The sequence below is a fragment of the Cherax quadricarinatus genome, chromosome 24 (assembly GCF_038502225.1).
Source record: "Cherax quadricarinatus isolate ZL_2023a chromosome 24, ASM3850222v1, whole genome shotgun sequence".
Lineage (NCBI taxonomy): Eukaryota > Metazoa > Arthropoda > Malacostraca > Decapoda > Parastacidae > Cherax > Cherax quadricarinatus.
The window spans coordinates 34,444,675-34,459,911 of record NC_091315.1 but is presented as its reverse complement, the minus strand read 5'-3'; the positions used below and the strand labels follow the sequence as shown (position 1 = coordinate 34,459,911).

At 46.2% G+C, this 15,237-nt stretch overlaps 2 protein-coding genes across 3 annotated transcripts in view; one reads left to right on the top strand and one right to left on the bottom strand.

The window, feature by feature from the left end:
* The window catches only part of LOC128690761 (sulfotransferase 1C4), a 30,776-nt gene extending 29,708 nt beyond the window's left edge, over positions 1 to 1,068 (top strand). Inside the window, exons 7-8 of the mRNA XM_070088326.1 lie at positions 34 to 139; positions 469 to 1,068. Coding sequence (XP_069944427.1) covers positions 34 to 139; positions 469 to 578 — 216 coding nt within the window. The 3' untranslated portion in view covers positions 579 to 1,068. The remainder of the gene's footprint in view (positions 1 to 33; positions 140 to 468) is intronic.
* Positions 1,069 to 7,374: 6,306 nt separating this feature from the next.
* The window catches only part of LOC128690912 (sulfotransferase 1A1), a 30,504-nt gene continuing 22,641 nt past the window's right edge, over positions 7,375 to 15,237 (bottom strand). Inside the window, exon 8 of one of the 2 annotated variants that reach the window (XM_070088325.1) lies at positions 7,375 to 8,781. In XM_070088325.1, the coding sequence (XP_069944426.1) occupies positions 8,678 to 8,781 (104 nt within the window). In that variant the 3' untranslated portion in view covers positions 7,375 to 8,677. The remainder of the gene's footprint in view (positions 8,782 to 15,237) is intronic. The other variant, XM_070088324.1, reaches the window with a different exon arrangement.

Genomic DNA, 15,237 nt, shown 5'->3' with positions numbered 1-15,237 from the left:
TATTCTGTATATTAACCTTTTGCTTCCTTTCAGGTCGTTGAACACACATCGTTCTCTTCAATGAAGTCTCGTTTAGTGGAATTCGAAGGAAAGGCTTTTAAAAGTGATGCCGAGAAGAATGAAGGGTTCTTTAGAAAAGGTACATGATATATAATGTACTGAAATTTATTTATAAAAATAAATATATTGTCCTGTTTTCCTGTATGCATGATTGTGCCATGCAGTTATATGATCAGTGTATAATATTACCCGCACAGGAACGGATTAATATCGTAAGGCGGGGGTCCACTGTACCTCAAAATATTTGTCATCTTAATGTTGGGTGAGAGGAGAGTACAGTGAAACCCCAATTTTTGCTTTTAATTCGTTCGTTAAGACCATATAGAATGAAAGATGATTAAAAATGTAATTATATTAATTATATTCAAGCTCCATTTTTTGGTTTGTAAATTATATGTTAATTTTCAGGCGTAATAGGGGACTGGAAGAACCACTTCTCACCAGAGTTGGAGAAACAGATGAATCACTGGATCGAAAATAATACTGCCAACACTAATATTATCTTTAAGGGTAATTAATGGTAATTTTCATGTATATGACATGAAAAGTAATCACAAAATTAGTGACGTTGAGAATGCTGTATTTTTCACAAATTTACAGATCTATGTTTAAAATTTAGTTAGTGATGAAGTTACTAATGTATTTTCCACTTAAATATTTTGTACAGTATTTTACACTAATGTACCTACAGACCATGACATGTTTTGTTGTTGAATCTGTCAGGGAATATCATGACACTACAGTAAAGTTCGTTCGTCGGGAGCCAAGACTTGCGTCTCATGACACAGATCTTTCCTTTAGCGTAATTGCTTAAGCAAGAATGAAGGAATATTGCAGTAGGTCTACTGGCCCGTGCTAGGCATGTCTAAGGCCCACTCACATCCACTCTTATCCCTCCAACAAATATTTGAAGGTACCCAAAATACCTAGTAGTAGGTAGGTAGGTATAATGTTCGTCAGGAAACAGGACAAGTGTTTCCTGACGCGGGTCTTAGTCATATGATGACCCACAGCTGGAGCTTTCGGTCATCTGATCGAGGCCTTCCTCTGGCTTACCGGTCCACCCCTTTAAAAATCATGGTTATGATTATAATCATTAGTGTTTTTTAATCACCTGTTATTATCATTATCACAACTTCATTGCCGCTACAATAATTATTGTAACAGAGATTTTAGATAATTAACATTACAAGCACCTAAAGTCAGTTCCTGATCAGCCGGGCTGTGGCTCGTACGTTGGTTTGCGTGCAGCCAGCAGCAACAGCCTGGTTGATCAGGCGCTGATCCACCAGGAGGCCTGGTCACAGACCGGGCCGCGGGGGCGTTGACCCCCGAAACTCTCTCCAGGTAAACTCCAGGTTACCTTTTGCAGGTCCTTCATAAATATAATAAAACTATAATGACCTAAATTGTGAATCATTACTCTTATATAATTGTATTTATAATTGAGGAACTTTGTGTAAAGGTTGTTGATTACGTTCATTGTCTGGGCTTGACACTTGTTCATTGTCTGGGCTTGACACTTGTTCATTGTCTGGGCTTGACACTTGTTCATTGTCTGGGCTTGACACTTGTTCATTGTCTGGGCTTGACACTTGTTCATTGTCTGGGCTTGACACTTGTTCATTGTCTGGGCTTGACACTTGTTCATTGTCTGGGCTTGACACTTGTTCATTGTCTGGGCTTGACACTTGTTCATTGTCTGGGCTTGACACTTGTTCATTGTCTGGGCTTGACACTTGTTCATTGTCTGGGCTTGACACTTGTTCATTGTCTGGGCTTGACACTTGTTCATTGTCTGGGCTTGACACTTGTTCATTGTCTGCGCTTGACACTTGTTCATTGTCTGGGCTTGACACTTGTTCATTGTCTGGGCTTGACACTTGTTCATTGTCTGGGCTTGACACTTGTTCAATGTCTGGGCTTGACGCTTGTTCATTGTATGGTCTTGACACTTGTTCATTGTCTGGGCTTGACACTTGTTCATTGTCTGGGCTTGACACTTGTTCATTGTCTGGGCTTGACACTTGTTCATTGTCTGGGCTTGACACTTGTTCATTGTCTGGGCTTGACACTTGTTCATTGTCTGGGCTTGACACTTGTTCATTGTCTGGGCTTGACACTTGTTCATTGTCTGGGCTTGACACTTGTTCATTGTCTGGGCTTGACACTTGTTCATTGTCTGGGCTTGACACTTGTTCATTGTCTGGGCTTGACACTTGTTCATTGTCTGCGCTTGACACTTGTTCATTGTCTGGGCTTGACACTTGTTCATTGTCTGGGCTTGACACTTGTTCATTGTCTGGGCTTGACACTTGTTCATTGTCTGGGCTTGACACTTGTTCATTGTCTGGGCTTGACACTTGTTCATTGTCTGGGCTTGACACTTGTTCATTGTCTGGGCTTGACACTTGTTCATTGTCTGGGCTTGACACTTGTTCATTGTCTGGGCTTGACACTTGTTCATTGTCTGGGCTTGACACTTGTTCATTGTCTGGGCTTGACACTTGTTCATTGTCTGGGCTTGACACTTGTTCATTGTCTGGGCTTGACACTTGTTCACTGTCTGGGCTTGACACTTGTTCATTGTCTGGGCTTGACACTTGTTCATTGTCTGGGCTTGACACTTGTTCATTGTCTGGGCTTGACACTTGTTCATTGTCTGGGCTTGACACTTGTTCATTGTCTGGGCTTGACACTTGTTCATTGTCTGCGCTTGACACTTGTTCATTGTCTGGGCTTGACACTTGTTCATTGTCTGGGCTTGACATTGTCGTTCAGTGTCTGGGCTTGACACTTGTTCATTGTCTGGGCTTGACATTGTCGTTCAGTGTCTGGGCTTGACACTTGTTCATTGTCTCGGCTTGACATTGTCGTTCAGTGTCTGGGCTTGACACTTGTTCATTGTCTGGGCTTGACACTTGTTCATTGTCTGGGCCTGACATTGTCGTTCAGTGTCTGGGCTTGACACTTGTTCATTGTCTGGGCTTGACATTGTCGTTCAGTGTCTGGGCTTGACACTTGTTCATTGTCTGGGCTTGACACTTGTTCATTGTCTGGGCTTGACATTGTCGTTCAGTGTCTGGGCTTGACACTTGTTCATTGTCTGGGCTTGACATTATCGTTCAATGTCTGGGCTTGACACAGTCGTTCAATGTCTGGGCTTGACACTGTCGTTCAATGTCTGGGCCTGACACTGTCGTTCAGTGTCTGGGCTTGACACTGTCGTTCAATGTCTGGGCCTGACACTGTCGTTCAGTGTCTGGGCTTGACACTGTCGTTCAATGTCTGAGCTTGACACTTGTTCATTGTCTGGGCTTGACACTGTCGTTCAATGTCTGGGCTTGACACTATCGTTCAATGTCTGGGCTTGACACTGTCGTTCAATGTCTGGGCTTGACACTGTCGTTCAATGTCTGGGATTAACATTTGTTCATTGTCTGGGCTTGACACTGTCTCTCAATGTCTGGGCTTGACACTTGTTCATTGTCTGGGCTTGACACTGTTGTTCAATGTCTGGGCTTGACACTGTCGTTCAATGTCTGGGATTGACACTGTCGTTCAGTGTCTGGGCTTGACACTGTCGTTCAATGTCTGGACTTGACACTGTCGTTCAATGTCTGGGCTTGACACTATCGTTCAATGTCTGGGTTTGACACTGTCGTTCAATGTCTGGGCCTGACACTGTCGTTCAGTGTCTGGGCTTGACACTTATTCATTGTCTGGGCTTGACACTGTCGTTCAATGTCTGGGCTTGACACTGTAGTTCAATGTCTGGGATTGACACTTGTTCATTGTCTGGGCTTGACATTGTCGTTCAATGTCTGGGCTTGACACTGTCGTTCAATGTCTGGGCTTGACACTATCGTTCAATGTCTGGGCTTGTCACTTGTTAATTGTCTGGGCTTGACACTGTCGTTCAATGTCTGGGCTTGACACTGTCGTTCAATGTCTGGGCTTGACACTGTCGTTCAATGTCTGGGCTTGACACTGTCGTTCAGTGTCAGGTCTTGGCACTGTCGTTCAATGTCTGGGCTTGACGCTATCGTTCAATGTCTGGGCTTGACACTGTAGTTCAATGTCTGGGCTTGACACTGTCGTTCAGTGTCTGGTCTTGACACTGTCGTTCAATGTCTGGGCTTTACACTGTCGTTCAATGTTTGAGCTTGACACTTGTTCATTGTCTGGGCTTGACACTGTCGTTCAATGTCTGGGCCTGACACTGTCGTTCAATGTCTGGGCTTGACACTGTCGTTCAATGTCTGGGATTAACACTTGTTCATTGTCTGGGCTTGACACTGTTGTTCAATGTCTGGACTTCACACTGTCGTTCAATGTCTGGGATTAACACTTGTTCATTGTCTGGGCTTGACACTGTCGTTCAATGTCTGGGCTTGATACTTGTTCATTGTCTGGGCTTGACACTGTTGTTCAATGTCTGGACTTGACACTGTCGTTCAATGTCTGGGATTGACACTGTCGTTCAGTGTCTGGGCTTGACACTGTCGTTTAATGTCTGGACTTGACACTGTCGTTCAATGTCTGGGCTTGACACTATCGTTCAATGTCTGGGCTTGACACTGTCGTTCAATGTCTGGGCCTGACACTGTCGTTCAGTGTCTGGACCTGACACTTATTCATTGTCTGGGCTTGACACTGTCGTTCAATATCTGGGCTTGACACTGTCGTTCAATGTCTGGGATTGACACTTGTTCAATGTCTGGGCTTGACATTGTCGTTCAATGTCTGGGCTTGACACTATCGTTCAATGTCTGGGCTTGACACTATCGTTCAATGTCTGGGCTTGACACTTGTTAATTGTCTGGGCTTGACACTGTCGTTCAATGTCTGGGCTTGACACTGTCGTTCAGTGTCAGGTCTTGGCACTGTCGTTCAATGTCTGGGCTTGACGCTATCGTTCAATGTCTGGGCTTGACACTGTCGTTCAATGTCTGGGCTTGACACTGTCGTTCAGTGTCTGGTTTTGGCACTGTCGTTCAATGTCTGGGCCTGACACTGTCGTTCAATGTTTGGGCTTGACACTTGTTCATTGTCTGGGCTTGACACTGTCGTTCAATGTCTGGGCTTGACACTGTCGTTCAATGTCTGGGCTTGACACTGTCGTTCAATGTCTGGACCTGACACTGTCGTTCAATGTCTGGGCTTGACACTGTCGTTCAATGTCTGGGATTAACACTTGTTCATTGTCTGGGCTTGACACTGTTGTTCAATGTCTGGACTTGACACTGTCGTTCAATGTCTGGGATTAACACTTGTTCATTGTCTGGGCTTGACACTGTCGTTCAATGTCTGGGCTTGACACTTGTTCATTGTCTGGGCTTGACACTGTCGTTCAATGTCTGGGCTTGACACTTGTTCATTGTCTGGGCTTGACACTGTTGTTCACTGTCTGGACTTGACACTGTCGTTCAATGTCTGGGATTGACACTGTCGTTCAGTGTCTGGGCTTGACACTGTCGTTCAATGTCTGGACTTTACACTGTCGTTCAATGTCTGGGCTTGACACTATCGTTCAATGTCTGGGCCTGACACTGTCGTTCAGTGTCTGGACCTGACACTTATTCATTGTCTGGGCTTGACACTGTCGTTCAATGTCTGGGCTTGACACTGTCGTTCAATGTCTGGGCTTGACACTGTCGTTCAATGTCTGGGCTTGACACTGTCGTTTGATGTCTGGGCTTGACACTGTCGTTCAATGTCTGGGCTTGACACTGTCGTTCAGTGTCTGGTCTTGTCACTGTCGTTCAATGTCTGGGCTTGACACTGTCGTTCAATGTTTGGGCTTGACACTTGTTCATTGTCTGGGCTTGACACTGTCGTTCAATGTCTGGGCTTGACACTGTCGTTCAATGTCTGGGCTTGACACTCGTTCAATGTCTGGGCTTGACACTGTCGTTCAATGTTTGGGCTTGACACTGTCGTTCAATGTCTGGGCTTGACACTGTCGTTCAATGTCTGGGCTTGACACTGTCGTTCAATGTTTGGGCTTGACACTTGTTCATTGTCTGGGCTTGACACTGTCGTTCAATGTCTGGGCTTGACACTGTCGTTCATTGTCTGGGCTTGACACTGTCGTTCAATGCCTGGGCTTGACACTGTCGTTCAGTGTCTGGTCTTGACACTGTCGTTCAATGTCTGGGCTTGACACTGTCGTTCAATGTTTGGGCTTGACACTTGTTCATTGTCTGGGCTTGACACTGTCGTTCAGTGTCTGGTCTTGACACCTGATTACCTCCTGGTGCACACAAGGTAGTATACAGAATCAAAGCCTCTTAATAAAGATACGTAATTAATAATAAATAACTGACATTGCTATCTTAGTGAAGTTTGGACTAAAGAGAAATTTTTTCAAATCCTGGTGTGGTGATGCGAGAACCTGAGAACCTGGTCTTGTGACGTTACAACGACCAACACTGCTACAGGACAGTGTTTTAATGATACTGAATTACTGTTTTATTCAACGAGGAAGACCTAAACCAGTAAAGGGTAATATGACGTCTGGGGAACGTGAGGTAATCAGGTTCAATCCAATTCCTTCGATCAATAGGTTTTTCACTGGGATTTAAAGGACTGTGTAATTTTATAATTTTATTTATCACTTATCATGCAAAAATTTAATACTAAACAGTTATTTGGATCAACCAAAAAATCGACAACCCAAGAAAACAACACAAGATTAGTTATGCAAATTCTTATATCAGGTAAATAGACTTATTTTAAATATACGTAAATTTCAGAAAGGCTAGACTAGGCAGCTGCGTTAGTTTTACTGCTATAATTAGCATATATTATTATTATAAACAAAAAGAAGCGCTAAGCCACAAGGGCTATACAGCAATTAGCATATAAATAACCTGCAAAATAAATGTTTGCTTTTAGTTTAAGTGTCTATTCTTAAGTTAAACATCAGAAAAAATACATTTTTCCGAAGAAAATGTTGATACTGACCCAGTGGCGAAGCACTACAAGTGTCTTCAAACTAAAGAACTTGTGATGTGGCAATAATTTGCACAAATCCTCATATATCATTATTTTTGTTAGTTACAATGCTTTTCACTCTTTCATGGTTTCTTGGTACATGACATGTGCAGTGCTGTTGCTGGTGGTGCAGCGGTGGGGAGACAGTGCTGCTGGGGGTGCAGAGGTGTGGAGAGTGTTGCTGGTGGTGTCGAGGTGTGGAGACAGTGCTGCTGGTGGTGCAGAGGTGTGGAGACAGTGCTGCTGGTGGTGCAGAGGTGTGGAGAGTGTTGTTGGGGGTGTAGAGGTGTGGAGACAGAGCTGATGGTGTTGCAGAGGTGTGGAGAGTGTTGTTGGTGGTGTAGAGGTGTGGAGACAGTGCTGCTGGTGGTGCAGAGGTGTGGAGACAGTGCTGCTGGTGGTGCAGAGGTGTGGAGACAGTGCTGCTGCTGGTGCAGAGGTGTGGAGACAGTGCTGCTGGTGGTGCAGAGATGTGGAGACAGTGCTGGTGGTGGTGCAGAGGTGTGGAGAGTGTTGCTGGTGGTGTAGAGGTGTGGAGACAGTGCTGCTGGTGATGCAGAGGTGTGGAGAGTGTTGCTGGTGGTGTAGAGGTGTGGGGACAGTGCTGCTGGTGGTGCAGAGGTGTGGAGACAGTGCTACTGCTGGTGCAGAGGTGTGGAGACAGTGCTGCTGCTGGTGCAGAGGTGTGGAGACAGTGCTGCTGGTGGTGCAGAGGTGTGGAGACAGTGCTGCTGGTGGTGCAGAGGTGTGGAGACAGTGCTGCTGGTGGTGCAGAGGTGTGGAGACAGTGCTGCTGGTGGTGCAGAGGTGTGGAGACAGTGCTGCTGGTGGTGCAGAGGTGTTTAGACAGTGCTGCTGGTGGTGCAGAGGTGTGGAGAGTGTTGCTGGTGGTGTAGAGGTGTGGATACAGTGCTGCTGGTGGTGCAGAGGTGTGGAGACAGTGCTGCTGGTAGTGCAGAGGTGTGGAGTGTTGCTGGTGGTGTAGAGGTGTGGAGACAGTGCTGCTGCTGGTGCAGAGGTGTGGAGAGTGTTGTGGTGGTGCAGCAGTGTGGAGAGTGTTGCTAGTGGTGTAGAGGTGTGGAGACAGTACTGCTGGTGGTGCAGAGGTGTGGAGAGTGTTGCTGGTGGTGCAGCGGTGTCGAGAGTGTTGCTAGTGGTGTAGAGGTGTGGAGACAGTGCTGCTGGTGGTGCAGCAGTGTGGAGAGTGTTGCTAGTGGTGTAGAGGTGTGGAGACAGTGCTGCTTGTGGTGCAGAGGTGTGGAGAGTGTTGCTGGTGGTGCAGCGGTGTCGAGAGTGTTGCTAGTGGTGTAGAGGTGCGGAGACAGTGCTGCTGGTGGTACAGAGGTGTCGAGAGTGTTGCTAGTGGTGTAGAGGTGCGGAGACAGTGCTGCTGGTGGTGCAGCAGTGTGGAGAGTGTTGCTAGTGGTGTAGAGGTGTGGAGACAGTGCTGCTGGTGGTGCAGAGGTGTCGAGAGTGTTGCTAGTGGTGTAGAGGTGCGGAGACAGTGCTGCTGGTGGTACAGAGGTGTGGAGACAGTGCTGCTGGTAGTGTAGAGGTGTGGAAATAATGTTGCTGGTGGAGCAGAGGTCGGCATATAGTGCTGTGTGTTGTCAGTAGTTTACTTGAAGGTAATGCCAATCTCAGAAGCATGTTTCTCAATCCACTGGTTCATTTCCTGCTCCAGTTCTGGTGTGAAGTGGTTCTTCCAGTCACCTACGATACCTGCAACACAAAGTTTAGTTTACATTATGACCACACTATCTAAGTGGTAGAGTTTCGGCTCTCACCCGAAACAATCTGGGGTTCACTTCTCGAGACTTGTGGTCGTCTCTGTACACCTGCTGCCCCTGTTCACTAGCAGTAAACAAGTACGTATACGTGTTAGTAGAATTTTGAGTGCGGCATCCTGGGAAAGAGAGGTATAGTATATCTTAGAAAGGGTTAGGCTTTAACATGAGCTGAGGTACAACAAAATGTGGAAACAAAAGAAAAAATATACGATGGCTGCAGCTTAAGTTCTCTTCATACCCTGACTGGTGTGATGCCTGGCATTACAACATCCAGGTCACTGATGCCGTATAGTGTAATTTTTTTATATACTAATAATTAGCTCGTCAGCTAGATATATTTCGATCTCTGCACGATCCGAAAAAGGTATCCCCGTGTTACATCACAGCAGTTCCCTGTATCTCAGTGCACTCGAAAGGCATAGTGCAGAGTGCAGCTCAAGTTTGTAATGCAACAAAATATTAGCGTTGACGATTTCAGCGAAAGAAGCATTTACAAATCATTACATGGAAACAACTAATATAACAGTTTAATAAATATTGACAAATTAGGACATGCACAGCCCAACACAAATTCAAATTTTCCACCAAGAGAAACCAGCTTTAAGAATTTAAAACCAAACTGAAGAGGCGTTCTGTGGTTATGTCATTTAGACCAATATCCCATGATACACTAAGTTTGAAGCCGCTCACAAGTTGTATTATCAATTTATCGAGTTTTTTTTTTTATATTTTATTTAAAACTCAGGTACAATATATGGGTACATAATCAATATGTAACAAGATACAGGCAGTGAACAATAATCAACTGTGACTACACAGTACTGAAGAAGCACAGCCCCTCAAGGAAGGTTCCTTGATGTTGGTGAGGGGCTCTTGATTTAGGGAATTGGATCTGTGCTCCAGTTCCCCGAATTAAGCCTGAATGCCTTCCACATCCCCCCCCCCCAGGCGCTGTATAATCCTCCGGGTTTAGCGCTTCCCCCTTGATTATAATAATAATGAAGAAGCACATATATAATGACAGAACTGGCTGCTGCACTCAAATCAAACACCGCTTGTACGTACTGTGCTTCACATGAAAAGGTGGTCATATAAAAAAGCGATAGAACCTACCCAGTAATGCTTACACTCCCCCCCCCTCCATGAAAAGTGCCACTTTCACCTTAGATACACAGTGACAAATCTCTTATACTTATACATTTGTAAAAGCATTAAAAACTTCAATGACAATATATATAAACACAATCCAGCCAGCTAAACGGCTGACACTATAATACAAGGAATGTCTGAACCTGATGGCTCACATCCACCATAGAACACAATCCACCCTACCTTCATATACCCTATGGTAATAATTAATATCGTGCACGGTGGTGGGTTTGAGACACTACCGCTGACACTTCAACCCCCCCCCCCCACATGCCTAGTAACTGTGTCTGCCGTCACCACTCATAACCACCAACAGTCATTGATGGTAATTAGCGTCTTATAATATATCACCCTAAAAACACGCTACACACATAAACCTACCACAATAATAAATAAATTTACACATTATTCCCTCCTGCAGACAGATTATTTACACTGTCGGAGATAATCTATACATCACATCCTACAGAGAATGGACAACATTAGACATCTAAAATAATATGACATGTGTATCACATGACCTGCTATTGCAGAGATTACTTAAACTCCTACCCCCCCCCCAAGTAAAAAAAACTGACCAGTTTCACCTGGCTATACACAAAATCAAAAACTCATTCACTTGAACATATATAATGAAAATGTGAAAAAACATCTGTAACAATATATAAGCAAAAACACCCCAGGCAAGATCTTACATTATATACAATACCAAAACGTTCCACTAGTTAAAAAACAGGTATGAAACCTCATTATTATGACAAGTTACATTGCTCATATATAGGTAGACATGTATAATTACAGGTTAAAATATGCTTATATACTAACATGCTTATGTACATCCTTACAAAACATGAAGGAATCCTTAGATAAATTATAATCATCGGTGTTCATAATAACACCAACATTGATATCACCTCAACATCCTTTCCTCACACAATGCCACACACACACCATCGACCTCTGCAACACACACCCCCCCCTGGGAAGGCCAGCCCGTTCATTCCCCTGACCACTTATAAAGACCATAAATCCCTCAAAAGAAAGTCCCTGTAGCCCTCCGAGAAATCCCTCTCCCACCTCCTACCATATATTTCCCTGTTGCGACACTTTGTTCTATAAAAGGATGCTGCTATGGCCATCCTACGTTCCTCCGCCCCTTTGTCTCTCATTGCCCATGATATATACACAAAATCAACCATTAAGTAAGCCACTGCCCTTTGAACCTTTACCCCAACCCCACCTACATCTAAACTGAGCGCTCTCAAAACCGACAACCCTTTCCCCCCCACATACCGGATTACTTTCCCTAACCATTCCCGCACAATCCCTAGGCTTTCACAAAAATAAACTACATGAAAAGCTGATTCATCTACCCCACAAACCTGACACTTCCTACCCTCCCTTATTCGCCTATTTCGTAAAACAACCCCAGACGGCAATATTCCGTGAAGAAACCTATACATTACCTCCCTCATGCGTGGCCGGATGCGTAACCCTTTTAATCGACCCCAAATGTCTTCCCATGCGTACATCGGGTACACTCCTTCCGTTGCCACTACCACCCTAGGCCATAACTTCCTCTCCATGGACCCTACCCGCATGTTTCTCGGCTCTCTGACCATCATCAATAGACGCAACAACTCCTCACCATCTCTCAAATCTTGTCCCTTCCACCATCTCCGAAGATCTCCCTGCAACATCCCCAACCCTCCACTCCCTTCCCCCCGAGCCCTTAGCAACCCATGTTTCACATATACACACTTCAACCTTCTTTCCAAATGAATTAACCCCAGCCCTCCCAAGGCCACCGGAAGTGTTACCACCTCCCTTTTCAACCAATCGCATCCCGAACCCCAGATAAAACGGAAAACTCTGCTCAACAATCTCCGGACATCCCCATTCACCAAAGGGTACAAAGCTGCCACATGCCATATTTTACTGTACAAAAGCACATTGACCACAATGACCCTCTGGTGTAGCGTAAGATGTGTGGGCCTCAATCCTGACAATCTTCCCAATACCCTATCTACCACACCCTTTGAATTATTCTCCCTCGCCATCTGAGCATTACCCATATACACAACTCCACAAATTTTCACCTGGTCCACGACACTCCACCTCACCCCCCCACCTCCGCCCTCCTGCCCATCCCATTCACCTAATCTCATGAGCTTTGATTTATGCACATTCACTGCCATACCTGTTGCCATCCCAAAAACATCTATAACTCTCTCCAGACCCTCCAATCCCTCCCTCCCACTCACTAGGACAGTTGTATCATCAACGTAACCTATGATACTGGGACTCCCACCTCGTATGTCCTCCCTTACCCCCTCCTGTATGCACCTTTCCACTGCCCTATAAAACGGATTCTGTAAACATGCAAATAATATTTGTGACAACGGGTAACCTTGCCTCAATCCCCTGCCCATTTTCACATGCAACCCCACCCTCCCATTTATCTGTACACACATCCCAGCTCCCCGATATAAAGTACGTGCCCAATTCACAATGTCCTCCCCGAACCCCTGCCACTCCATGATTCTCCACAGAGCCTCCCTCTCGACACTGTCATATGCCGTTCTCCAATCCAACGCCAATACCCCTCGTTCCCCCTCTTGCGGACCCTCAATAAACCTTCTAATAACCCCATGCCCCTCATACATTGATCTCCCCGGAATCCCATATTGACCCCTCACTATTACCTTTCCAATGACCTTTTTTATACGATTTCCCAAAATTTTTGCAAAAAGTTTGTAGTCTGCACGCACGAGTGATATCATCCGGTAATCTCTCACTGTGCACTGACTTTCACCCTTTGGCACCAAAACTACTAGTGCTGTTGCCTGCAAAGGTCCCAACGCACCCCTCACTTTTATATTAAATAATTGCACCAAAAAATCTTTTAATACTCCCCAATGCTGTATGTAAAACTCCGCAGGCAGCCCATCTATCCCCGGTGCCTTACCCCTGCTCATACTCATTAAAGCCGTCCACACCTCTTCCTCCACAATAGGCCCCTGTAACTGTTCCCTGTCGTCCCTGTCCAGCACACTCCGCACCCATACCCCTGTCTCTCTTAAAGCCCCCTCTCTCACACCCACACTCCTCATATGTGCACTAAGCCAAGCATCAACATACCCTCCCATCCCCTCCGTCGTCACCAAATCTTGTCCCTCCCTATACCCCTCGATGTCCTCAAGAACTCTCAAACCCACCATTTCCATTGCAATGCGCCGGCGCCCCTGCCCTCGCAGGACACACGCCGATGGTCTATCACCCCACATGACCTCCTCCAACCCCCCTAAAACCCTTGCCGCATCAAACCTCTCATTTTGCACTTCCATTAGGCGTTCCTTCACTCCCTCTATGTCAGCCACAGTGGCTCCCATCCCCCCCCTTCCTCTCTCATAATACTCCCTTAACTGCCCCTCAAGATACCTAATAAGCCCATAAGCCAACTGATTCTTGTGCCTTCCCTGTCGGACATAGAACTCTCGAATCCTCGTCTTCGCCGTCACATCCCACCATCTCAACACATCCCCATTGACCTCCATCCCTTCCCATAAGCCTTTCCACCATTGTGCAAATAGGACCCTCCCCTCAACATCTTGAAGCAACCGAACATTCAATTTCCAGTAACTCTTATACCTGTTCGGCCGACCCTCCCATCCCAAATCCACCAAAACACCTCTATGATCAGAAAAAAAGACATCCAAAACCCTTACACTCCGCACCACCTTGTCACGTATATCCTGTCCAGCCGTGCAGCATACCCTTGCCTCACAAAGGTGTGCTGCACCTCCCACGCTGCCCCCCCCTCCACATCCACCAACCCCACCCCGGTTAACAGGTCCCTCAGAACGCCAGAACAATATCCTGCTCCCCTAGGTTCCACATCCTTGCGGCGTATAATGCAAGTCCCCTCCCACCACAGCTAATGCTGGAAGCGACCTTAAGTGATACACCAACACTTCACGTACAAACTCATTCTTCACTCGACTGTCCCCCTCCGCCGGACCATAAACACACACAAAAGACATCTTATCTCTTCCCTATGTCCCATCCACTCTTATAACCCTCCCCTCACCCCCCTCCTCACAATGATGTACAGTAAACGGGCTAGCCTCCCTCACCAAAATAGCCACTCCTCCTCTCAATCTCGTTGAGTGTGCCACATATACAGTATACCCCTCAATCATCAACATACAACCCGGCTTGTGGTTGTGCTCTTGCACAAACACTACATCTACACCATACCTAATGAGCATCTCATGAAACCATTCACACTTCCTAGAATTTTTCAGACCATTAACATTTATAGAGAGACTCTTGAATTTGTCAATGGAGGTTTTCCTTTACGTATTGCACCACCTTTATCCCCCTTCCCCTTTATACGCCCTTGATCTTCAATCACCATTCTGTGATCTGCTTTCACATGCCCCTTGCCCCTGGACCCCCCAGGTCCATGCTCAACCACTTCAGCCCAAACCTTTTTGCCCAAACGCTGTGCCGGAGTGAGCACATCCACATCGTCCACGTCCGAGGGCACTGCCGCTCTCTTCCGTGACACTCCAGCCTTTCTCCCCGCCTCCACCCGGAAGCCATCCCCGTGCACTTCCACCACCACCGTGCCAATTTGCAACCCAGCCTCAACCTGGGTCTCTGACATGCCTCCCCCCCTCTCACCACCTGGAACCCCAGCAGCATCCAGGGCACCCACAAGCCCCTCAACTGTGACCTCTCCTGGGGTCCCTAACAGGTCGTGGAGGACTGAATTAATGGTAGCCTCCACGGCCCTGTCCTCACCCAGTGACACCACATCTTTGGTCTCCGGTGCCTGCCCGGCAGTGCATGTCTCTCTCGGAAGTTACACACTCTTCCTCCCTCAAGGCCTCCTCGACCTCCACACTCCAAGCCTTGTTCAAGGAAACCGACTCAGGTCGTGCCAAATTCAACGTCTCAAGGTCCTCTGATGCCTCCTTATGCTGCTCCTTCGCCTGTGTACCCTGTTGTTTAACACACTGTGCAGCAATGTGATCATAGGCACCGCATAATCGACATGTACGTTGTTGCCCTGCGTAAGTCACCATTACTTGAGTCCTGAAGTCTTCTAGGAAAATATAGGAAGGAATAGGATGCCTCAATGTCATTTTTAAGGAAAAACTTCCTTCAGGCATCCCAGAATACGATCCTTCCTTCCATTTCCCCAATGTCGCCATATGAACAGTCCCAAACT